We start from the raw sequence: 26,436 nt of genomic DNA, 5'->3' as shown, positions 1-26,436 counted from the left end.
ACTCACAGATGTTTATATGCAAGGTCAATAGACATCAGACAATATGAGAAAACAATAGAAAACCGATTTGATTTATTAAAAGTTATCCATATTGAATGAAGTCTTGCAAATGATACATTAACGAAACTATAAATTTGCCAAACAGACCGAGATGATGACGACATGGACCTGTATTTACATTTAGTCCACGTGTAATCTACCATCGATTGCCAACAGGTGGTGCTCCAATCATGACAGTTTACTCAGGGATGCTTATATTTATGTGCAAGTAAAGATCGAGCTCAGTCTGTTTTGTTTGTGTGCGTGCGTGCGTGCGCGTGATAGCACGAGTGGGCGCCTGATGTCGAGGGCGCACGTGCGTTATAATGGATTGATTGTCAAAAAGGAGAAAAAAGAAAGTGAAGAAGGGAACTTGCGTGCATACAGCTTTGATTCAACTCAAATACAACCGGCATAAATAAACATACCATTTGTCATATAGGTACAGCTTCACATATACTTTTATAACTACTATGAGATTCAAATTGACTTCATTCATTAAGCGCTCACCCAGCGAGTAAAACATGACTCCGTTGGTCCATTCATAATGGAATTAACGTGGAGTATAAACAGCGGGCGGGACTCTGTCCCCACTAATCCTGCTTCACAAAGAGACACCGGGGGGACAGATCACAGTCCCGTGCACGCGCTGCAGGGGCCCCTCGTGGAGCAATGCAAATACACAGGAGCCTCACTGCGTAATGAGGCATCTTCATCTTCTGCCAGATCATCAAAGTTCCCTCAGGCAGTCCTCTGCACTCTGCCCCCCCCCCCCCCCCCCCCCCAAAGAACACACCGGAGAGAGGCTGGATTTAAAACCCGCCCTCCGGTGGGATGTCGTCGCACCCCCCCCCCCCCGCCCCCTCCAAAGAAAACCCCTCCCATTTTCTCTCTCTTCTTCTCACTCCCTCCCGTCCCCTCCCTCCCTCCGTCCCCCTCTCCGCTTCTACCTATAGCCCTCGCCTTTCGCCGTCTCCCCCACCACAATGATGGACCTCACGGCGAGATGTTGGTGTCTCCTGCTCTTCCTCGGCGTGGTATTTGCGATCGATTTGGAGGCGATTGATCCGGGCTACTATGTGGAGTCCGGTGCCACATCAGAGCCGATCGACTATAAGGATCCCTGTAAAGCTGGTGAGGTTTATTTTTCCCCCCTCTTTTTTTGTTTGCAGAAGCTGTGCGCTGTGATTCACCTTTTCTTTTCCTTTTTTTTTTAAACGTGGACACACGCCACGAAGCTCTCCTCGCGGAGCTCGGCGCGAGACCCGCTCTTTGGAGAGATGACAGCGGTGGATGTTAGTTGTTGTTTTTTTTTTAAAGGCTCGAGGGAACATTGTGTGCGTTTTTGGCTTCGCGCAGAGTGACACAGTTCGTGCAGTTTGAGACCCGTGAAGCACGCGCCGAGTCGCCTCGGATAAACCCAGCTGAGCGGCCGCGAAGGCTCGAGCGAATCAAATAGTGCGCGAGCGTCTGCATGCGTTGCTCCACACTTAAAAAGAAAAAAAAAGTTTTGCTTAGTCAAATGTCTGCAGCAAATTCACTTCTATCATTTTTATTCGATTGATGATAAAGCCCCTGCAGGCGCTGTGCTGTTATATCGTCAAAGGAATGATTTCTGCTCCCTTTCGGGTCGGTTTTTGTCAAAGCACAAATAGTTTTTTCTTCTTCTTCTTTTCTTCCTCCTTCACCGGCTTCTCACACGGCCACTAAAACAAGGTGGAGGAGGGGAGAGATGAAAGTACAGTGGAGCTTAGACATGATGCAAACATGAAGAAGTAAGGCTCAAAGTAAGCCTGTTACTGTATATTTTGTGCTGTAGTGAGCGCTGCATTTATTTATTTTCCAATTCTGTGTCGAATCTGACTTGTCATTGCAATCCTGTGCGCGCGCGCGTGAGTGTGTGTGTGCGTGCGCGTGCTGTGAACTCACTGTCTTGCCAAATCCCTTTGGGGGGAGTTTGAACAGATTGTGTTTTCCATCTGGTGAAAGTATTCCGGTTACAGATACAAAGAGTTGGCTTCACTCATGACCTCTAAAGTCTGGGAAAGGCTCACCGATTTGGCAATTGACAAAAATCAACATTTTTTCTGATGAGGCTGTCACTTAAAAAAACAAAACAATTCCAATCCCCCAACTCTAGCCTACCTACCTGCCTACCTGTCTGTGTGTCGTTTTTCTTCATCTTTCCTCTGAAGACTAAGTGGCGAAGCGATTGTGTTTCATGGGTGGTGTGGCTTTACATAAAAATGGCCCTGTCAGGCTGCAGATGAGTCACGTGCCAAGTCAGTGAAAATGTTGCTTCATTTTAATTCCTTGATTAATTAGAGTAATTAAAATGTTTTTTCCAGATTGTTTTGCATCACTAGGATGGATAAATGGTCATGTCTCTCCTTTATAGACTTCAGGGTAAACTAGCAAAGGGTGTGTATTTCAAAAAATAGTATTATCTTTGTTTCCACGGAAATGACTCATCTGGGACTTCAGGGTTGATTTTTGTCTTTTAATCTCCACCCTGATGGTCTCACAGACTTTGAGGCGCGCTCCCTAACTCCGCGAGGGTTTAGTTGTGTCCCACTGTCAAATCGTTGAGGGGCAGACATCTTGTGCCCTTTGTGAACCCTTTTCCTAAGTCACCATATGATGCCCACAATCGAGACGTTTAAAACCGGGAAACCAGTGAAAGCATAGAGACAAACAATAAGGAGGGCACGTGTGTTCGGACTCTCGTACTAAAATGTATACTTTCAAAACCTTCAAGGTGAAAACGCATTAATCATAAATCCGAAGATATTTACTAATTTATTTATAAAATTACATTTTGGCATTAAAGCATGAGGGACATGTCCAAGATGTCTCCTCTCCCTTTACCCCTCACTCTGCTGAGAGACAACATTTTTCAGTCAACCCGATACTAGTAGATCAGAATTCCTGGATTATTGATTTACTCTTTTTATATATATATATATTTTTGGCTTGAGTCCATCTGATCACTCCCCGTGGCCTCAGGGTCAGCAGTTTTTGGTCCGCCCAGGAAAAATGCTCACAGCATCCTGCGCAGTAGCTTTTTGTTAGGCGTGCATTTCTTTCTTGTCCTCTACGCTGTCCTTGGTTAACAGTCTTATTCCTCTAACAGCCGAAATGTCTTGAAAGGCGAGTGCATTCAGGACATATGACATGAAACCTTTCCGTGCCACTTCATTTGTGATGGCTGGTCAGTTGGCCCATTGACCAAATAGAGCCCATATTATATCATCAACTCATACTAATCAAAGTTCATAATTTCTTGTTGCAACAGTCAACTAAATCCCTAAAAAAGGTTTACAAAGAATTAGATGACCCATCACGTGAAACAATAGAAATGTGCATGGAAGCACTCAAGTGGTGTCATCTCTTAAGGAAGGGAACCAGTGGAAAATTCCTTAGTTCGCTGAACTCAATCTGGCAGCATCCCAGAAAGTTATTTAAGGCTCTAACAAGCCTCTGAGATAAGATCTGCTTTTTTTCCAAATGAAAAATAGATGAGAAGCAGTAACCTTCATTGTCTGCTCCGCTGAAATAATAATCTTGAAAACAGTGACGTGTGTGCATTAAATTATGAAGCAAACATCTCGATGCAGGCTCCTGCTCGAGCTTTGACGCCGTCTTCCTGTGCTGCTGCATCCTCAGCTGCAGGCCCCGCCCCCCCCCCCCCCAGCTGCGTCCACGAGCTCTGTGTCCGTCAACGGTGATGTCCTCTACCCATCTGACATGTGATTTTCCCCATTTAAAAAAAAAAAAAAAACTCAACAAATTATTTTTTCGCTAACAATGATTTGAAGCTTTTACCGATTTAAATCCCTGAAAATGTCAGCCACTCGAAGCAGAGGACCCTCGTTACTCCCTCCCTGCTGCTCTGGCAGCGCGTTAGTGCCGTTTGTTGAACTTCACGATCGGGCCTGTAAGCAACACTCGGGCAGATGCTTTTCTTTTATCATGAAATGCAGGCCGCTTGGCTCAAACGTGTTTTTTTTAATTTTTGTGCACACATTAAAGGACCCCCTGCCACTTCTCTCCCTGCAGGGTTCAGGTGATTAGGGAGCCAAATCTATTGGCACGATGGCAGTCCGTTAGTTAGAACAATGTGTTTTTTGTCATTGCTAATCTTGCATTACGTTTTAAGACTGGTTCCGGAGCCTAAATAACAACAAATGCTTGGTAGAACGTATTTAAATGGCTTGAATGAGCCATTTAGCCTATTAGAATGAGGAGTTTACCAGTCACTTCATTATTCAGTGTGTGTGGGGTTTTTTTCATTCTAAATGATTCATCTGCGCTACGTTGCAGTTCATCTGGATGGATTTTTCTTTGTTTCCTCCGACTGTGGTGAATAAAGATAGCTATTGTTTATGGAAAGTGTTGAAAAGCTTCCAGATTTAGTTAATCCACACACCTGCTTAAACTTTGCTTTGAACATTTGATTCTTTCCAGATGTATCAGCATGTTTCAGTCTGCTCCTATAAACCACAAAGACGACGCCTGGAGGGTCAACACAACAACTTTTTTTTGTCAAAAGGAGAAAATCCCTGCGGTGTGTCAATGAATTATTCATCAGCTTAAACGCTCTGTCGTTGACGGTTATTGAACGACCAATAGCTGGCAAGCTGATAAGTCATTACAGGGGCTTGATACGGGCGATAGTGGGCCTCAGTAATCGGTGGCAGGGTTGAGCTGTGGACTCCAATCTGCTAATGGGCTTGATGGAGTGTGAAATTAAAGGGGAGGTAGGATCTTGCTGTGTGCCCTTTAGCGGCTAAAGCTGCTCTCACTTTGCCCGTAGGACTGACGCTGCAGTGTGGTGACTGGATCTCGGCTGTGGCTCTGATGAGACTTCAGAATTTCAATGGAAAATAATTCCGCTTGGACTACAGCTTGAAACATTTGTACGTTCGCCTCAATCTCTCCTCCTAAACATAATGAAACCTGAAAAGTGATCCTCACCTGAGGGCAACACATTATTGGCCTCCATTTGAATTAAAATGCTGCGTTTGTCACCAAACAGCGGCTGTGAAAGGCAGTGCTGGGGTATTGTGATGCGTTCCAGGCTTACACATTGGCCAGTCGTTCTCATCTGTATCTGGGAGGACTGTCTAAACATCTCTATGGGCACGCCCAGGAGTGAAACATGGGCTCGCAGAGGAGTTGGCCTTCTAAATATAAGCTGGTGGCTTAGTATTAATGTTTGTGCAGGTTTCAGTGGCAGATGTCGTGGTCTGTGTTTGCGGAAGGGGATTTGTGGCAGTAGTCCTGGAGTATTTGACGCGGCAGAAAACGAGGGGAGGGCCTTGCGCGAATCAATGGGATTAATTTGATTGAGATGTCATGTATAATCTGAGTGGATGCGCTGACTGATTAGGGGGACAATCTGAGATCAGAATGATTTTTGATGGTTTAGATTAACAAAAGAAATTCAACGGATTTACATTGACAGGTCTCCCTTTCATTCAGGGTCATTAGTTTGAGAATACATACGTTGTTTACATTGTTTTCTCACTATAAAATGGGCATCTAACAACAGCAGCTAATATTATTACCTAACGAACAGATATTATTATTCCAGCTGCAGCTGTGGTGATTTAGGTGATGGATAATGTTGCCATCTGCCACATTCTGTGAGTTTTAATCTACAGCACAACACACACGTTGCTCTGTGTTCGTACCTCGTCCCATTACTGTGCTCTGTCACCACATCAGCGTTTTTACCTTCCTCCATTGCTTCCCCTCAATCTCAGCCTATAGTTGTCCACAAAAGATTCCCTGAAGCCGTGCCTCCATGGATAATTAAAGCCAGGAAACAAGGGGATTAATTCACAATTCCCCCCCCGAGTCTCTCCGTAAAACCTGCAACAGCGTCTCCACGACGACCGCTGTGCCCGGGGGGGAAATGAGTCCTAATGCCGCCGTGTTGTGCATTTGCTCACTTCAATCTCCACTGTTGTCTGAGAACAATGACACTGCGGATTAACCGGCCTCTGCGACACGGAGGTGGATGATTGGGCAGCGAGCGCAGCCCTCTGTGAACCTCCGTGGGGGTGGGAGACGGCCTGCTTATCGTTGTTTGGCCACATAGCACTGCTAATATGGTGAGTTAGCACTCAATGTGGGGGGGGGGGGGATGAAATGTCTTCTTAAATTGTGGGTTAATATTCTTCAGTCAAACCAGAGTGAAAAGGAGTTTCATAGAGTTGTTTTGGATATTTCTTCTCCGTGCTTAAGGCCTTATATGGCAGTAACTAGGAAACACGTACTGTCTGTTCTTTTCAGTGCTCCGTCAGTTCTGGGAATCAAATGAAAAAAGGGGGGACAGCAGAAGGGAAAATGTCCCGCTGTAATCACCTCAGCCATCCTACACTAAAATACAGTTACAACTGCATGTCTTAACATAATCCTTATTGTAAATGTTCCTATTTTCTCTTTTGGAATGATGAGTGTCAGTATTGCGGCATGTTTAGTGTTACTTGTCCCAACTCCTCGTATACATGTACATTAACAATAAACTGATTCTGATCTGATAAGAAGAAGCGATGAGTGGTGTTTCGGGGAACGGCTGTCAGGATGAGTGCTGATTCGGGATTTGGTTGGAGTGAATTAGTGGGGTTTTTTTGTGAGCACAATTTTTAAAGGATTCCTTTTAACCTCTGGAATTTAAACCCATCTTCAGAGCATGCCCTGTCTTGTCTGCTGTGATCTGCACCTTTTTCTTATAGTCATTAGCCTTTAATCCCAAAAACAAAAAAATCTGCTTTGCTTATCATACCTTTTTTGTCTTTTATAGGTTTGCTAGAGACAAGAAGATCTTTCCTGTCAATGTTTTTGATGCATTCTCGAAGAACAATAAATGCTGGCTTTTATTTCTCTACAAATAAGATGATCTAAACATATTGGCTTCTTTAACAGTTATGGTAGCTTCCATCTGCGCGACTCATTGGAGATTTACAGGTTCAAACTTTTGACAAGCACCTACTGTTAATCACTGCCCTGAACTCCCATCTGCGCCGGCCTGCCCTCCGCCACGCTGACCTCCAAACACACAGCAGAGGGCTGTCATTTTCTCTCCGCTCCACATCTGCCCTCCCTATTCAGAGGTGCGGTGAGGACACAGAGGATATGTCTTCTTCCTCTCTTCCCTTTCCGCTGTCGTTGTCGCCTCCTGTTCCCTCCCCCCTTGGCCCCTTCTTTCCCCGCACCCCAAAACTCCTGCATTCGAGCCGGGCCATAAATCGGTGCTGGTGTTAAATGGCTGTAAAAGTGACTCCCTGTCTCTGCGGAGAAGAGTCCCGGCTTATCGTGCAAAGCAACGGGGCCCGTGGGGATCCCTTACAGCGCATTCCTCATAAAGTGGGACTGTTGGGTTATTTTTCTCTCTCCTTGGCCTCATTGAAGAGCTATTACTTGTTCAAGGTGACCCATATTACTCCATTGAGAGTGTGTCACTGGCTCACTGTATCATGTCCGCTAGCTCCCATGAACGCCCTCAACGGCAAAAGCACAGAGTGTTTTTTCTTGTTTGCTCACATCAGAGTTTAACTTGGCTCAATTAATCCTGGTGAGGTTTGTGAGTTCATGCTCTCTCTTCATTGCATGTACAATATGCTACTTACTTTTATTTCCTACAATTTGGAGTCCAGATGCTGCAGCCAGTTTCTCAATGTCTTTTTCCCTGCAATGGAAGAGTAAGCAGATTAAGGACGGGGAGAAAGGAAAGCTGTTTTAATATTTGTTTCACTCGCTCTTGGCCTTCCATCAGTACTTTGACTGGGTTTCTATGCAGCCTGCGCTGTCTGGGCAGCAGGAAAAGCTTGAAGCCACATGGCGGCTCGGACCTCCGCCCCACATTGTGCCTCTCGTCTGACATGTGCCATCTCTTGTCTCTTTCAGCTGCCTTTCTGGGAGACATTGCTCTTGACGAGGAGGACCTGCGATTGTTTAAAGTGGACAGGATAATCGATTTGGCGCAGAGAACTGTCCAGATTGTTAATCATACAGACACAGGTAACAACAATATAAGAAATGTAAATGTTTGGCAATTACACTGCGGATGAAATGAACATGGTTCGTTTCCCAGAGTCTGCAGCAGCACCTGTCGGAAAGCACTATTGTGACTATTCTCACCACGCTTGTATAACCAGGTTCAAGAGTAATTGAAAGGCTTAGTCAACTTAAATGTTGCTGTTAAAATAAAAAGCAGCATTTAAGGAACAGCCGTGAGTTAGCAGGGACCAACGAGCTTCACAACCCTGCAAACTACAGGTGAACATGAACCAACAAGTATGTGCACGGTGCGGTTTGCTCTTGAATAGTAATCATTTTCTGTTTTTCACGGGAGTTAATGAGCTTGAAGAGGAACGAAAACGTTTTACAGGATTAGAACCTATTTACTGCAATCAAAATATCCAGGGGGTGATATTGATTTAAAGACTAGTGGTGCCGCCTCAGGAGAGCGCTGAGTGGAGACTCGTGGCTTTGAACTGCAACAGAGACCGAATGTGTCTACGCACGTATCTCTAAATAGCAATAGGTTCGCTTAAGCGGGTTAGTCACTGCACATCTAATCGTTTTGTAGAGGAAAGGATACTTTAGTGTTAAATATGAAAAACCCTATACCCTAGACAGAAATTCGGTCACTTTGGTTTAAATACCAGATCACCTTAGACAGATGTAAATGCTGATTATTATTCAAGGAAACCTCTATACATTGTTGTATTTAGCACGTTTCAGTCGTGTTTTATATTGAAGTATCTCAACTTTCTTTTCACAAATTGGTAAAATTATATTTCTTCAATTTTAGTATTTAAATCCCAATGCTGTCCTGTCACCTCACTGGACTATGACCTTCTAAACCAAAACTCAGCAGCTGCCTCTTTCTTCCTTCCTTCAAAGAGCATAAATAACAATCAAAATAGCAACAAATAAAACCTTTGACCTAAAGTCCCTCATGCCTAAATATGAACAACGGTGGTAAATTAAATACTACTATTGTAATTAACACATCTTGTCACAAGTGTAGTCTCCGCAGCATTTTCTTATCACTTAGCTCAGCAGATCTGGCTGTTATCAACGTTTTCCTCAACACGTGCAAGTGTTTGTGCTAATTGATCTCACCGGGCTGCTAAGATCTACTCTTGCAGACTGAAATTCGACAGAACATGGACACAGAACACATGGTTCAGCAAAATTTTAAAAAGCTGTTCCAACTTTGGCTCTCACTTTAATCCCGATTCCTTAGAAAAGCTGAGTGCTCGTAGTGGCACGACTCCAAGTATTGTTATGGAGCAACAGCCCATGTGCAGGATGTACTCAAACCAGATGTAAATGTACTTGTTTTTGCTGCAGTTTTGTCCTCATCGGACTTTCCCTTCTTTACCAGAGAATATCGTCTTTCTACACAAGTGTTAAATGTGTAGCTTAAAAAGAACTCCCATTCAATTCCTGATCTACGTAAACTCTATTTAAAGGTCCGTAGTCATTTACCTCAATCATCAGACTTCAGAATGCGTTTCTCTTTTCACCCATTTACCATTTCTTCTCATAGAAAAGGAGTTAGCCTTTTAACAGCATATATAGATATAATACCAATTTAGCCCCAAAATTGCATCGTTAAGTCATTTGAAAACCCACAACAGAATATAAAATTAGGGTCATGATTAAACCTTGTTCTATAAAATATGCATTTCTTATTATCACCAGGTTGGAGCTTAGTCGCCATGGTTACTCTGCATTTATGTGTGTTTGAGTGACATAGAAATGGTGAATCTATTTTGGAGAAAGAAATGATCAATCTTCAAGAAAATAATGAATGCAAAATGGGAAGACTATGTTCTTTGGACTATTGTCAATTTATGGGTGTATATGTAACTTCAGAAATAAATAAAAAAAATCCTATCTGAATGGCATCGAACCTTGTAACAGTGTCCTGTAGATTTAGGATAAAAGGCTCTTGTCATCTGTCGTCATTTATTTTGCATTTTTTATATTCTATTTTTTACTTGTAAATTATTCTATTTTCGTTCCATGTATCGCCAACATAGCGAATGTTTCTGATTTGGATTCTGATACTGTTAATTTTTAAAAACGTCGGACGGAGGAATGTATTTACCTTTTTGTTGTCTGTATTTGACATCTTAAGGATCAACCAACCAGAGTAGCCAAAATGGTCGAGGTTCACTCCGCAACAAAAGGGCTGCCACCTCCAGACCTGAACGTGTTTGGCCCGAAGGTGTTATTCCTTATGTCATCAGCGGAAACTTTAGCGGTAAGTAACGATGATTTACTTGATGATTGTCTTTCACCACGAATGCTTTCAAATACACGGAAAATCAAGCACCAAGGCGTCATCTTTGCACTGATGTAGTGTGTCATAATGCAACATTAATTCAAGTTTCCATCAGGATGTCAACAGACTCCATTTCCAGTAACTCTCTGTGTGCGTGTGTGTGTGTGTGTGTGTGTATGGCTCCCCTCAGCTCCACTGATCTCACCTTCTCTGTCGTCCTATTCAGGCAGCCAGCGGGCAATATTCCGGCAAGCCATGCGGCACTGGGAGAAGCACACCTGTGTGACCTTTGTTGAGAGGACACTGGAAGAAAGCTATATTGTCTTCACCTACCGACCATGTGGGTGAGTCAGTGGGTGTTTTTTACCTCCCGCGTGCAGGAACCGAACAATGGTCGGCCGCCGATGAGCTTCGTTATCTACAGCTAATTATTTAGCGCCTTAGTGCTTCTCCGTCCTCTCTGTTCAGCGGCCTTTCACCATTGTTCATCCAATGTGGCTCATCGTCGCTGCAACAGTCACTGAGCACCTCTGTCAAACGTGGTTGCACATAGTTGCTTCCGAGCCTTCATCATCTTCCTCAATAATATACTGTTTACTGGACTCGCTGAGTTGGGCTCAGTGTCCACTCAGCATTTGGCAAAGTTCTAGTTGTGGCTGTCCTTGTTGCTAAGCGACTATGGACAACCTGTTTGGGTGTGCGGGGCTCTTTTTAATTTTGCGGTGAAATATTTGCTGCTACTGGGAACACAAACTAGTTCAAACTTTTAATTTGAGGAATGCTTTTGAGGGTAAAAAAGATGGCCAAGCTGTTTCTATCAGAGAGCTGTCCAGGGGACACACAAATAGAAAACATTTCCACTTCCCATGTTTAAAACTCGCATAGATTTTAACCACAAGCTGGAACCATGATGTCACTATACACTGTGTACCTCTCCCACTGATGTGTGTCAACCCACACAACCCACTTAACAGAAAGTGGATGCAGCTAACGAAGAAATGAGCCTTTTCTAGTTGCCATTTTTATCTTGGTAACCGGTCCCTGGAGCAACAGGGATGGCATTATCCACGCAGGCGGCAGTGGTTAGCAGTGGGAAGGCTCGGCTCCGCTGCATATTCAGCGCGCCCCCATCTGTCCTGCAAAGTTCAAGGCGTGTCTCAGGAGAGCCTGGCCTGGCTCGCAGTAATTAAAGAGCGGCTGTCTGGCCCACAGGGCCGTGTGTGTGTGTGTGTGTGTGTGTGTGTGTGTGCTCTCTCAACTCCCACACTGAACCTTTCATGTCACGCTGAGATGGAGCGCTGCAGCCAGCTTCCACCGGCGCACTCAGCAGTTGCATTGGCAGACGGATGAATGAATGTCACTGCTGTGTGTGTGACGGGTCACCTGGTACGGCTCCCTTGTAAAACAGACCAGAGGTTGTTGAGATGATGTTGCTCTCATTACAAGCTCCATTTTTATTTGTACAGCGCTACCGGGTGACATTCTTTCTTCTTCTCCCCCCAAGAGAACGATTTACGTTTTTTTGTTTTTCTTTGGACTCCCTCTGCATTTTCCACCAAAGTCTAGGCTTCGTTAACACTGTGTGTTTGCGTGTGTGTGTCTTGCTGCTGATTCACAGGTGCTGCTCCTATGTGGGTCGTCGCGGCGGGGGCCCTCAGGCCATATCCATTGGAAAAAACTGCGACAAGTTTGGCATTGTGGTGCACGAGTTGGGTCATGTGATTGGTTTCTGGCACGAACACACACGGCCCGACCGAGACGAACACGTCAGCATCATCAGAGACAACATTCAACCAGGTAGGAGCACAGGTCTCATCGATCCCTCAGCAATAATGTTGGAGAGATTCAAAATAATGAAAGTAACACATTTGTACACACAGAAAGTCTGGGCTAGGATGGTAAAAACACCAGTGGGGTGTACGCTCATCCTCAGCCTTCAAGTGTTTATAGAACCGGTCAACGGCATATAAACAGCTGATCGTGACAGTCAGTATCCGGGCCAGCTTATTCCAATTTTTGCTGTGAAATGTGAAATGTCGAAGCATTTGTCATCCTAAAATGCATAAAATCTGACTGAAAAATTATCGTTTTTTTCTTGTAGACCCATAAAGTGTTAAAACTAGTAAAAGTGTCTTTACCGTGACATACGGTTGCAGATTATGACTCTGCTTCATATTTCAACTGTTTTCCCTTTTCATTTCACAGGACAAGAGTATAACTTTTTGAAGATGGAGCCGGGGGAGGTGGACTCTTTGGGAGAGGTCTATGACTTCGACAGTATCATGCACTATGCCAGGAACACATTCTCCAGGTAAAAGCCAAATTCCTTCCCATAAGACACAGACATAAAAACGAGTCTTGGATTGAGACGGGTAAAGCTGTTTCCTACTTTGCGGCAACCTTTTTAACCCCGTTTCTTTATTTTCCATTTCTGCTTTTAGAGGTTTAGGAGTATAAAGCTGTGTAATGCACCAGGTCTGTGTCTATGGGAAGCTGCTGAGTATTGTGGCAAGAGTCCCAAAGAGAAGAATGAAACACTCAATTCTCAAATAACAAATCGCTAGGAAACCTGTAGCCCAGATATCAAGTTCCGAAATGGCTCACTGTTGTCTATCTTGGATCTAAATTGTTTCCTCAGTGTTTGCGTTCAAGTGCAAAGATGTAGAAACTCTTTTCTAAGGAGAGAGTGTGTGTCCTTTAGTTTATATATTTATAATGTAGTTCCAGCCAAAAAGCCTGTATTTTGAACTCATTCTCTTGTCCATGTCTCCTTTGGCAGACCTTTTCCCCTTCAACAATCAATGCTCACATTGCATTTGGGCCTTTATGGAGAGTGTTTGAGCACTAATGTGATTTATGCACTATTTGGATAAGATGAAACTGCTTTAATGGAAAAACAAATACACTTGCATGAGGTAGGTTGTAGTTAGAAATCCGACATGTCTGTTTTCCCTTTAGTTACTCAGAGTAGATCTGTTGGTTTTGCATCTAGCTAGTAGTAGCAGGTCCGAGCAATGTATTACATTGTTAAAATCCAACAACTCTAAAGGGGGAAAAAAAATACATAATTTGAATTGGTTTATTTTTTCATAGTGAAAGCCAAGTCTTTGTAGCCATAGTGAAAGTGTTTGTCAAGGATGTGGCTGCTCTTTCCCACAGCCTGTTCAAATTAAGACTTCCCTCCCATTCCCCGTTCCCATTCCTGCAGTAGCTGCAGCACCAGTCCTCGGTCTGAGCTAGCACAGCAACAGTAGCCCTGCTTCATCAGGACAAAATGTCCATGTGCTACTTTCAAGGCTGCATTAGGCCCCTTGTAAAAGCTGGTACCAGCTCATTATGCTACTGAAGGCTCTGTGAGGAGGCTTTGGTGATTAGTAGCATGATGTTCACCGTAGGCTACTTACAAGCAAAGTAAAAAATGGTTGGACTTTAAAAAAAGAGAGAAAAAAAAATAGTCAGTTATAATAATATTGGGTCGAAAAATGTTTTCACAGGCACAATTCGAGTAAACCTCTGATGGCCTACATCTAACTATACATAATGTATTTCTCTTTTGCAAATGTCAAGAACCGCTCATCTGATCAACTTCACTCTCAGACGGTTTTATCCATGGGAATGCTTTCTCATATTTGGTGGCATTCCAACTAGTGACATGTTCCATAGGAATAGACTGAACAATCCAGCAGACAGGACTCTGTGCAGAAGCTGGAATGGGTTCAGGGCTCTACAGACTAAAATCCAGCATGTCGTCTGCAGCAGGCGGAGAGCAGTTTTTTTTTTAACTTTAAAACTAACCACCCTGCCGTCAATATGAGCAAATGAGAAATCAGACCAAGTGTACTTCACCAGTGAATGTGGCAGTTATGTCACAATAAGTGACTAATATGCCTATATTTGGAAATGTCCTTGGTTACGTACATTTTCCAGTTGTTTCTCTACTAAAAGTGACTCAGTCACAAGTTGTCTTGCATTAGTTTGTACCCTTTTTATTGGTAGTTATACTAATTTATTTTGCCAACTCAACCATATACTAAACAAAACAAACATTAGGTCTGTAAAGATATTTATTTTTAAAACAACACCAAATCCTGACTAACCTTGCTTTTTTAAAAATGAAATGTATCGACACCTTCTTTCAGTCTTGCTCCCCATAAATACTCTTCACACAAATTGACCGCAGACGCGTATCATTTAGAATGGACACAAATCAGGAGAACGACTTGATTAGTAGCCCAGTTAATAAAATCACATGACTTTAACATTGTGTATGATAGAATTTATACAGACTTAAATTGATGAACAGTAAAACAGTGTACCCAGATTAAACCAAATTTATTTTTGAATTTATTTTTAGTCTTTAGTCATGTCAAGATACTGTCGATTAAAAAGTCTTATTCACCAGTCGAGTCACTGCAAAGCCAATCTATTCCTCTTTGTAGAAGTTGACTCAGATTCAACTTCTGAGTAATATTCTTCCAACTAGAGAAGCGCCACTTTGCTCACTGCAAAGGAGCTTTAAACAACCACCTGCATGAGAGGATTTCCGAAAGCTCCGACAACCAATCTTCTGTCGTGTAAATATTATCGTTACTGCCTGCTGACATGCAGGATATGACTTGAGGTTTGTGTATTAAACTGCATTTCGACCCTTTTCTGTGTTTCGTAAATAAACTCAGTGGGAACCTTTTGGACATCTGCAGGTCTCTTCAACAATGGGAGAGTCCACCTAAAGCAGGAGAGGTTTTGACAGCGTGAAGTGAGAGTGGGTGTAATGTGATACATGGGCACACAGACGAGGCAACCCAGACTATGATCATAACTAGCGTATTCTGATATGAGAACCAGCTGTTGGCTGTCGTTTTGTTTTTACTTGGCCCTCTCTGTCAGCTATATATACTCTTTATTTCTTTTTTCTTTTTCGCCACCACCACCACCACCAGTACTACCATGACCTGTGTTACTCAGTCAGTGTAGGGGCCTCCTCCCAGGTCATCCGCCATGCCATTACTGTAAAAAGGCCGATGTACAGCAAGGCCTGTGATGTGTGTCCCCACTGAAAACCCTCCTCACAGAGCTGAACTATTGAAGGGTCTATTGCAGAATTTTAGCTCGTACAGACAGCAGCTATTTCTCTCTTTTTAGGTTCACGGAGTCATTTTGTGACTGATAAATTGTTTACTTAAAGAAACTTCTTGATAATCCCAATTTGTCTTGCGCTCTACACTCTTGCTGCAACATGGAAATGCCCTCCCATAAATAAAGCGTGTCAGGTAATCCGTCTTGTTCGGTCTTCACTCCTACTCTGTGCCTTTCTTAATTCCTGGAACAGTGTTGATCAATAAGACAGAGAAATGGCTGCCACTAGCGGGGACTGTTTCTCAGACCCGCATCGGCACACAAGAAGCCCCTGTTAGCTTTTCACAGGTCATCCCGAGCGCTTTCTCTTGAGCGCCGATTGGCTGATTTACCTGTGCCAGTGTCCTTCTTTGTTAGAACATTATTAGCCTCTGTGTTTGCTCGGTGTTTTACAGTAAATCACCGTGGGAAACCAGGGCCTCCGCTGCGGTGGTTTGTTGGGACGATTTCATGGCTGGTCTTGATGTTTTTCTTCGTCTCCCGGGGGGCAAGCAGGGCTGATCCCTCCTCCCCATGCTTTTTGTCTGGGGTGCGTTACTGACCCACAACTCTGCCTCCCCCCCCCCCCCCCTCCTCCTTTGCTCCAGAGATATTTTTCAGGACCGTTGCATGGAGCATTGCCAACTCAAATAGAGATCTGCCAGTGTGCCCTTTGTCTGCAGTGACACCGGCCGCAGTTGCGTTTTTCACCGAAAGCCCTCAAACGGGCTCCTAGAAGCTCACAGACGGGCAGGCAGAGTCTAAACTGTTAGCTCAGGCTGCTCTGTTTGCACATGCCTGGCGTTGATAGGCATGTCACCATGGGAACCACTAAGGAGCCAGAACATCTCTTGCCAATACCTTGAAAGAAATGGAAAATGGAGATGATAAACTAGCAAAGTGAGGGAGGCAGTGGGGAACAATTCAATTCAATTCAATTCAATTCAATTCAATTCAATTCAATTCAATTCATTTTATTTTGTATAGCCCAAAATCGCAAATTACAAATTTGCCTCAGAGGGCTTTACAGTCTGTACACATGCAACATCCTCTGTCCCGAAACCCTCACATCGGCACAGGAAAAACTCCCCAAAATATGAAAAAAACCAGTTCTTTCTGTTCTGCTATTTTTTTTAAAATGGTACTTAGAGGCCTTACCTGATTTATACAGATTATATAATGATCACACTGTTCCTCTGGAGAAGGACTCAAGCTCTTAATTTTGGTCCCATCAGTAGGGCAGATTTGTGTTAAGAATGATGTCAGCTTTAACCTCAGAAAAAAACCAACTTCGCAGGCAAGATTTTCATAAATGACTGAAACTGTATATTAGCCAGAGATGAGTAGATCTGAAAGAATCCTAAATAATTGATCAGTAATTAATACACATTAAGATATTCCAATAAACTGGAGATACAATAAGAAATGTTGACATATTTAGCCATTTCGTATGGTAGAAAATGTATATTTGTGATGTGAGTCACCAGGTTTAAATGTCTGCTTAAAAGTTTATGCAAAGTGAATAAAATAATTAGCACCTCATGCCTCTTTTGTGCGCTGTTGGATTTGCTGTATTTCTGTCAAACGGCCTTATTCGGTTTAGTTGAGCCAACACTGGCAGCACTCATCTTTGTCATTTAGAAGTCTGAACACTTTAGAAACCGTTCATTACAGTGTTGACAGTGATGGACTTGCCCTGTTGGTAAGTCACTTAATCCTATGTGCAAATCTATTTTGTGGTGTGTATTCATGTTGGAATATTCACCAAGGATTGTGTGTGCACGCCGGCTGGGTTTCATGCAACATTAACAGCAGCCTCTCTTGCTGAATCACAGGGGGATTTTCCTGGACACCATCCTGCCGCGCTACGATGTGAACGGAGTGCGTCCACCCATTGGCCAGAGAACCAGACTGAGCAAAGGGGATATCACACAGGCACGCAAACTCTACAAATGCTCCAGTAAGACCAAAATGACAGATGATTTGTGCTTAGGTTTTTTCTTTTCTTTTTCCCCTCCAGTCTATTTTTTGCACGTGTGTGTTACATAGCAGAGAGAGAGAGAGACTCCTCTGGATGCAGCTCACACTGTGGAAATAACCTAGCATCCACTGTTGATGTGGTGCGTTTTCTTGGTTTTAGCATCAGGCCGGGATGAGGGTTAAACACTATCCAGAGACGGGAAGTTTGTCATCACTCTTTCCCAAATACATGCAGAGGGACAGCTGTTCTCAAGAGGGCAGTGGCTAAAAGATTGTTAGGAGCATGACTCATGCGCCACGTGAACCCCGAGGAGGGTTACACTGAGGAGGGTTACGTAAGCCCGACCATTCCAGGGATGAGCGGATTCTACCGTGTTGAAGTAAACTGAATTCATAGCTTAAACAGATGTACGTTGAGGGCCGCCTTCTGCTGAATAGATTTGATGACACACAGTTAATTGCAGGTCAGGCACCACATTTAAAGCTTAATGAATTAAACCCAGTGATGTTCACCAGAGCTGGAACTACTGGTGCGGGTTTCAACCGTGAATGTGTCTATGCAAGCATTCTTTCTCTTCTATCGAGACACGTTCTGTCTCGTGGGGACTCACTCATGATGTGACGCACATTTTGTGGAGGGGGGTTGAGAGGCTAAAGATCCACATGTTCTTGGAAAAAATAAATGCTTAAAGATCTCCCATTGTGTGCCTGAGCGCTAGTTAAAGGCAAACCTCTCCCAAGCATTATTAAACACAACTCTTGGCTCAGGGGTTCTGGTTTTATTGCTTACGCACAGACCCCAAGGCAAGAATTTAATGTAAACTGACTGTCGGAGATGTTTTCTTGACTCCTTCAAAACCCAACCAGAAATAAAGATGACGAGCAGCAATTTAATTAATAGCGACGACAGCTCCCCAGATTAATAATTGAAGATACAATCTACTCTGGATCATTTCCTCTCTGCCTTAATTAACTGCAGACGACAGACGCGAGTCTCCCCGTGAGTTGGGTTCCGAATTAGCTCTCTCACACTTTCATGTTTAAGTTTTTGCCAGTCAAACAAAGGGTGTTTTTTCACTGGCAATGCGTACATAATGCATCACGTCTTCCACAGGGCTCGGTTATTTATAGTGGTCCAGGTTTATTTTCAGAGGGCGCTCAGAGAAATTGTCACAGTCTCGATTCCTTTGTGTGATCATCATCTGGAGGAGGTGGGGGAGGGAAGGGTTGAGGTGTTGGGTTGTGGGTGAGTATCGCAAGCAGATGTGCCTTTTTCAACATTAAGGAGTTGGGTGTTAGAACTCCAGCATCCGTCTCAGAGGCAAAAGGGGATTTACTTCAAATCTGATGTGTAGTTTGAATAAGTGGCTTTGGTGTTTTCAGGTGAAGACGAAGTGGCAGTGCGTCCTGCTCACAACTCGTAGAACCTTTGTTACACTGATGCGTTGGTAAAGGCAGTTTTCTGTGTGTGTTTGTGCACAGGATGTGGGGACAGTCTGCAGGACAGCAGCGGGAACTTCTCCTCCCCTGGCTTCCCCAACGGATACTCGGCCTACATGCACTGCATCTGGAGAATATCAGTCACACCGGGGGAAAAGGTATGAGCTTATGGAAATACCAGATCGTCCAGGAAATTCCTGAAAACCGCCTTTACGAACGGTTCACACTGATGTTATGCATCTGATCCGTGTCGGTAATCATGCTCTCTTGGTTTTTAAGATCATTCTGAACTTCACCTCCATGGATCTGTACAGGAGCCACTTGTGTTGGTATGACCATGTGGAAATCCGGGATGGATACTGGAGGAAGGCTCCTCTCAAAGGTAAATCAAAAATAATTGTTAGTTTGTTCTTGTCCATTTCCATGTATTGGAATTCTGTCCCTTAGGGTATGTTTTAGTTTCTATGAAATAAAGAGCTGTTTAGAGGAATCTCAGAACTATCCCCAGTGTTGTGATAATCGCTTCTTTTTCCTTTTCGTGTGTTTGACTCAGGTCGATTCTGCGGCGATAAGCTGCCCGAGCCGATCGTTTCCACCGACAGTAGACTGTGGATTGAGTTCCGCAGCAGCAGTAACTGGGTGGGAAAAGGTTTCTCCGCCGTTTATGAGGGTAAGCATCCATTCCGTGACCTAACGCCACCCAATTCCCAATTCCGCCCGAACGCATTGCCAGTCACAGATACAACAACGCGCCTAGAGGCTGAAGTGTTATCCACAGTGTTTGGCTCCCCTACTGTTGATGTGTCAGGCGCTTCATTCTGCATTTATCAGATTTTGGCCAGCCTTCACACTCCGCTCCATTGTTTCCAGACCGTTCAAAGGTGTGTGTGTGTGCGTGCGAGAGAGCTGATTTCAGCTAGACCACATTGTGTGAATCAGTGCAGTGAGCACACGTCTTTTTTTTTTTTTTTCCTCTTACGCGCGTGCTGATGATATTGCTATCGAGGGAGCTCAGTGTGAGGTTTCTTTTATTGTTTTGTTTTTTTTGTTCCGTCACATGCAGCCATCTGTGGTGGGGAGGTGAAGAAAGACAGCGGCCAGATCCAGTCCCCAAACTACCCTGACGACTACAGGCCGAGCAAAATGTGCATTTGGAAGATCACTGTTGCTCAGGGTTACCATGTTGGCCTTACCTTCCAGTCCTTTGAGGTAGGATGCTGGTACTTTTCTAATTATTGTTTGAAATGCGTTTGATTTTTTATTTTTTTTTGCCAATGTCCAACTCAAACCCCTTGAACCCTGTGACCTTCCTCAGATTGAGAGACACGACAGTTGTGCCTATGACTACCTTGAGGTGCGTGATGGAAACTCTGAAAGCAGTCCCCTGCTGGGCCGCTTCTGTGGGTACGACAAGCCAGACGACATCAAAACCAGCTCCAACCAGCTGTGGATGAAATTTGTTTCAGATGGCTCCGTCAACAAGGCCGGCTTTGCTGCCAACTTCTTCAAAGGTCAGAGGTTAAGGGTTATAAATTCTTAAGAGAGAATGTCAACATCAGTTAAATCGGACACACTGAAACAATCACTTGGTCCCTTGTTATCTTTGGCCCATTTCAGATGTTTTTATTCCCCCGCTCGGTACTTCGCGACCGTCTTTTTTTTTTGGATGTTTCTATTGTAAGCAAGGGGGCTGACAAAAAGGGTCCAAACATATCTTTTTTTTTTTTTTCTTTTTCTTACAGAGATGGACGAATGCTCCAAGCCGGACAACGGTCGCTGTGAGCAACGCTGTGTCAACACATTAGGCAGCTACAAGTGTGCCTGTGACCCAGGATATGAGCTGGCGGCTGACAAGCGCAGCTGTGAGGGTAAGTGCAGGGAGGAAAGTCACCAGCCTTACTCACCGTGATAGTTACATGTTAAAGTATTTAAGACCATTAGCTACCCACATTCATTAAGTATAGTCTTTGTAAAAGCCAGAAAAGATGCCAACAGTGATGCTTGTGCTGGCGCAGCACTGATTTTAAAATGTTGAGTCACAGCAATGAAAGAAATAATTTTATCTCAATTTTTTCTTTATTGTTATAACTTTTTAAATTCTAAACATGCAAATACGATTAAAGAAGGTTCAATAAGAGTCTTATATAAAAATAATGAAGAATTCATCAGGTTTTGTACAAATATAATGTTATAGAACATCTCACATGAAGAGTCTCCTCTGTAGGAGCATTTGCATACACAAGGGTACAAGGGTATTCTGTCAATACAAAAATACATCATATTGCATGGTATAAGAACAAATGGGGGTAGTACTCACTGTACTGATACCTGCGTTACATATAGAGAAAAAAGAAACATCCGCCTTACTTCTGTGTAGCAGGTAAAAATCATACTGTGACGTTTACTATCCAAACATTTCACCCTGTCCACATCTAATAACTTTGAAATCTATTTATCAAATTAACATCTGGGGCAGTTGCCAAGGATCAACTCTGCAGATTAAGTTTAGCTAAAAATAGCCAGGTGAGGCAACACCAGTATTTGTAACAGTCGCATGGGCCGGTTATGCAGAGAGACGATCCATTCCGTACAAAAGGATATTTTAGACCTTCATTTCACATGTGACATGTTTGCAGCACAATCCTTCGCTGACACGATTCATTTTTGTCCTCGTCTCTTCCCATGTTGCGCTTTCCATGCAGCCGCATGTGGAGGCTTCATCACCAAGCTGAACGGGTCAATCACCAGCCCGGGTTGGCCCAGGGAGTACCCTCCGAACAAGAACTGCATCTGGCAGCTGGTCGCACCCACGCAGTACCGCATTACCCTGCTCTTTGACGTCTTCGAGACTGAGGGCAATGACGTGAGCACTGTGGTTATTTTGAAGCGGCACGGGGTGGGTTTGTTCTGTGTTCTCTCTCTCTCTCCGTCATTGCAACAAGCCCTCCTGTCGTCCTTGTGTTACATAATTAAAGCACGATAAAATGTTCACGTGCTCCGTTTCCGTGCTCCAGGTATGCAAGTACGACTACGTGGAGGTGCGCAGCGGACTGTCGGCGGATTCCAGGCTACACGGCAAGTTCTGCGGGGCGGAGAAACCAGAAGCGATTACCTCCCAGTACAACAACATGCGCATTGAGTTCAAGTCGGACAACACGGTTTCCAAAAAAGGCTTTAAAGCACAATTCTTCTCAGGTGAGTCCTCTGACAGTGATGTCACGTGGCGCTGCCGTCTCTCCGTCTCGTGAGGAAGGAAGCAGTCACCAGGGTTTTGTCCGCTCTGCCTCCTTAGACAAAGACGAGTGCTCGAAGGAGAACGGCGGCTGTCAGCATGAGTGTGTCAACACCTTCGGGAGCTACAGCTGTCAGTGCAGGAGCGGCTTTGTGCTGCACGACAACAAACACGACTGCAAAGAAGGTCCGCCGCTGCAAGCGTTGTGTTTCTCTTGAATGTCCCAGCACATTGGAGCAGGCATAAGAGTCACAGACATATTAGCCTTATAAACAGGACGGCTTTGATTCAGTGATGTCTTTTTTTTTTAAAAATTTACAGCTGGCTGTGATCACACTGTGAACAGTGTGAACGGCGTCATCACCAGCCCCAATTGGCCGGATAAATACCCCAGCAAGAAGGCCTGCACCTGGGCACTCACGACCACTCCAGGCCATCGCATCAAAATCGTACGTGTCACATCCTCTCATCGCTCTGTATAATAAATACTTGAAGTATTTGCTCTCGTACTTGACCAATTGCTACAGACTTCTTCAAACATGCTCATCATTTTGTAATTGTCGTAGGCGTTCAATGAGCTCGACATGGAGGCCCACCTGGAGTGTGCTTATGACCACATCGAGATCTATGACGGCCGAGATGGGAAGGCTCCAAGTCTGGGCCGCTTCTGTGGCACCAAGAAGCCCCAACCCATCACCTCCAGCGCCAGCAAGCTGTTTGTTCGCTTCTTCTCTGATAATTCTGTGCAGAAGAAAGGCTTTGAGGCTTCCCATAGTGCAGGTAAGAATATAAACTGTTTACAATACTCCATTTCCATTACTGCTTATGAAAAAACACAATAGTAGCTGAGAAGGATTCCAGTAAAATCACTTTTGTGTTTTTTGGCTCCTTTTTTCAGATTTGATTACTCAAATATCGAATGTCTTGCGTGTAATGCTTGATATGATTTAGTTTGGTGAACATTCTCCACCCTGTCGGAGAATGATTGTGACTCATATCCAACTACAGGGCTTGTTGAAGAATCCTTTGTATCTGTATGACTATGAAACCACAAATAAGCCAGAGACCAACAAGTACAGACAGCTGAACGTGTACCTTTTTCAACATTGGCCTCCGCTCACAAAATATGACAACTACGTCTTTTTGGTCCCAGAGTGTGGAGGTCGCCTAAAGGCTGAGGTCAAAACCAAGGACCTGTTCTCCCACGCCCAGTTCGGGGACAATAACTACCCCGGAGCCTCTGACTGCCAGTGGGTGATCTCAGCGGAGAAGGGCTACGGCGTGGAACTCATCTTCCAGACCTTTGAGATCGAGGAGGAGGCGGACTGTGGCTACGACTACATGGAGCTGTTCGACGGCGCTGACACCAAATCACCCCGGCTGGGACGTTATTGCGGCTCGGGGGTAAAGCCATTTTTCCTGACAACCCCTACTATCTACTGTCTGTCCATCCCGGTGTCTTTTCCTGTTTGTCACAGCACTTCTTTTCAGGTGTATAACATCAGGAGTACTTAGGCAATGGTTCTGTAGGTCGCGCTGTTAAATGACCTCTGCCAGCGGTATGTAAAAGAATTTAGTCCCTTTTGTTAAAGTTGACCTGTTGCTCTGGGTTTAATTCATGTTACAACATGAATTAATCGGCCAACGCTGAGCCCTGAGTCTGCAAGCACGAGGCCAGCAGGGAACGAAAACACGCATTGCCTCAAGTCTGAGAACAGCTTGATTTCATTTACACACTTCCATAATGAGCTCTGGCCTTTTACTCACGCCTGTTCCTGTCAATGATTTGCTGGAGAGAACATAACAGCCCCCAGAACCCCAGGGAGTGGCTCCTCAATCAAGATTCCTTTTCATAAAACAGGTCGACTGACACAGTTCCGTCCAAAGTAGGGCGAAAACTCCTTATGGTGTTGGGGGGCTGAAATTAAGCCTCCCAACAACGGCTTTTCTCAGATAAACTGCACACTACATAATTGTTTGCTCACACCTAAAAAATTGTTGGCCGTTTTCTTTCTCTTTTGAAATAATCTACGTATAGTAGTAAGTAAGTACGGTATTGTACATGTATCATCCGTGGCCTGGTGTTTCACAGTTGGTTGCACAAGCTTTGCTGGCTTTGACTTCAGTGTCGTCTTTGGCGTAGCCACAAAGCTGCTGTCTGAGCACCTCAACAAACTAATTACATTTCAGTATGCGGTTTAGAGTTAATATTCATGTGATTCAACTATTCTGACAGCCCGTTCATATTTTCTGGGCACACAATTCATTTTATTCCCTCTTATTATTTTATTAAAAGTTAAAAATAGTTATACATAATAGCCCTGAATGGCCCCTGTGGCAGCAGGCATCTGCAATTAGAAGCCCTTCGTCATAGTCACTGACTTGACATCCGTGTCAGCTGGTGACAAGTCTTTCTTCTTCAGTGAAGAGCGGAACAGCAGGGACTAATCTGTGTTTTTTTTTTTTTGTCCCTCCTGACAGCCTCCAGAGGAGATCTACTCGGCCGGTGACTCCATTGTGATCAAGTTCCGCTCCGACGACACAATCAACAAAAAGGGATTCCACGTCCGCTACACCAGCACCAAGTTCCAGGACACGCTTCATTCTCGCAAGTGACCAGCGGGGGCCGGAAGGGGCCGTGCGGGGCAAAGGGGCAAACGGAGGGGCCCCCAGGGGAGGCGCCAGCCTGACGCTCGGAAACCTTCGCCCACCAAGATGAATCGGACACGACCAAACAGCCGCAAGACCACCAACCGCACCTCAGCTTCCAGGGGCTCCAGCTCCCCCCGCAGACTGTGAGGAGTAAAGCCATTCCGCAGCACACCTTGTTTTTACCTTTTTATGGTTAGATTTTTGGGGTGGATGATGAACGTCCACCTTAGGCGGACATCGGGGGTAAAGTTATTTACCCACATCCCTCCAGATATTTTTTGTTAGTTTCTTCTTCTTCTTTTTTTAAACGTGCCTCCCAATGAGCGGCACAAAGGAAAATAGTGGATTCTCAGGACCTGTAGGAAGTCGGGCATCAGCTGGACAAATCCTTGCTTTTGTCTGGCCAGCCAACTTCATCCAGGGAGGGGGGAGGGGGGGGGAAGAGGAGGAGGCGTACGTCAGGGGTTTCCTGCACGCCTTAAAAATTGCTCTCCTCTCCTTCGACTCTGATCCTTTTGGTTCAAGGATTGCTATCTGTAAAAGGATTAGAAGGACTTGACTTGAGATGTTTTTTATGCTGTATGTCAGTCGATTTGCATGTAATTACAAGGAAAGAAGCAAAGCTGTACAGTGACAACACCAGCATTTGTAATTGGCATTGCCCTGGCAACCAGTGGCAAGATTCTCATTGTTACCATTAACAAGGAAATTAAGGAAGCAGTTATCTTATTAAAGGACTAATAAATGAATTGTGGTCCATGTCTTCTGGTTGGTAATGGCTTGCCTGATGACTTGCTATTACTTTACCTCCATGTATAAAGTAATGTGTATGATCTTTCAAAGGGAACATGTGCTTTTCTCAGCTCAAACCAGTTAGCACTTTACAGTGAATTGTTCCAAAATCATGAGCTTATGAATTTTTGTGAAATGCAATGCCAGTTCACTTATTTTTAAATGCATTTTATCTCTTATGCTTTTTTTTTTTTTTTTTTTTTAATTGCTCCATTTAGTTTCTCGGGCATACTTGAACATTGTGTGTGCCCTGTAACACGGGGTAATAAAGATATGAATTATGTTTCAGTGTTGATTTACACTTCTGATGTAAAATTTCTGTCCAGAGAAAATACATTTTCTTGGTACAATGAAGTATTTCACAAGAATGAAATGAGCCTGGGTATTTATTATAATAGCTATTACAAAAATATATATGGAGGGGAAGGTGCTGTGGTAAGTAACTAATACTTGTCTTATGTATAGCAATTGAATATACTACCCCGCTCCATTTTATTCTCACTCAACATATTGACAATAATTTTAAGTGACATTTCAGTACTCTTGAGCACAAAACGAATGGATAACTGTTCATCTGTTTTCTGCCACTTTATTTAAAATATGTGTTGCACAGGACATGGTTACAGAGCTGAAGATTTAAATGCACGTTGCCCAGTGTATGACACATTCTTCTGACACAGGGTGGAGATGAAAAAACAACCACAAAGCAGACATAAATATCTCTGATTCAGGTTTTCTTTCATTTGCTATTTATAGATGGAGCTTGTCATTTGAAACTACAGAAGAAAAGCATTTAATTTTCTACTTTCCTGAATACTGAGTAGCCTCACAGCCCTCTACACATGTCCTTATTATTCTGTTATGTGATTTTATCTTA

At 44.0% G+C, this 26,436-nt stretch overlaps 1 protein-coding gene across 1 annotated transcript; it reads left to right on the top strand.

Moving 5' to 3' along the window:
• Positions 1 to 995: 995 nt before the first annotated feature.
• Positions 996 to 25,842, top strand: bmp1a (bone morphogenetic protein 1a). Its single transcript, XM_037481610.2, has 20 exons — positions 996 to 1,173; positions 7,954 to 8,067; positions 10,202 to 10,327; positions 10,575 to 10,692; positions 11,967 to 12,145; positions 12,554 to 12,659; positions 17,299 to 17,423; positions 18,926 to 19,041; positions 19,163 to 19,265; positions 19,437 to 19,553; positions 19,947 to 20,092; positions 20,199 to 20,394; positions 20,626 to 20,751; positions 21,586 to 21,746; positions 21,898 to 22,078; positions 22,176 to 22,301; positions 22,437 to 22,564; positions 22,682 to 22,895; positions 23,269 to 23,519; positions 24,597 to 25,842. Exons 1-20 carry the CDS (start codon positions 1,026 to 1,028, stop codon positions 24,729 to 24,731), a joined length of 2,916 nt encoding a protein of 971 aa, XP_037337507.1. The 5' UTR covers positions 996 to 1,025; the 3' UTR covers positions 24,732 to 25,842.
• Positions 25,843 to 26,436: the final 594 nt, after the last annotated feature.

The sequence above is a fragment of the Pungitius pungitius genome, chromosome 5, assembly GCF_949316345.1.
Source record: "Pungitius pungitius chromosome 5, fPunPun2.1, whole genome shotgun sequence".
NCBI classification, from domain to species: domain Eukaryota; kingdom Metazoa; phylum Chordata; class Actinopteri; order Perciformes; family Gasterosteidae; genus Pungitius; species Pungitius pungitius.
This window is presented reverse-complemented; position numbering and strand designations above follow the sequence as displayed.

What these genes read in the sequence shown, in the direction of transcription:
- bmp1a (XM_037481610.2), top strand. Translation starts at nt 1,026, where the DNA reads ATGATGGACCTCACGGCGAGATGTTGGTGTCTCCTGCTCTTCCTCGGC. An exon ending in TGTTAATCATACAGACACAG is followed by an intron (nt 8,068 to 10,201) that starts GTAACAACAATA and finishes TGACATCTTAAG; the next exon opens with GATCAACCAACCAGAGTAGC. An exon ending in GAGGAAGGCTCCTCTCAAAG is followed by an intron (nt 19,266 to 19,436) that starts GTAAATCAAAAA and finishes TGTTTGACTCAG; the next exon opens with GTCGATTCTGCGGCGATAAG.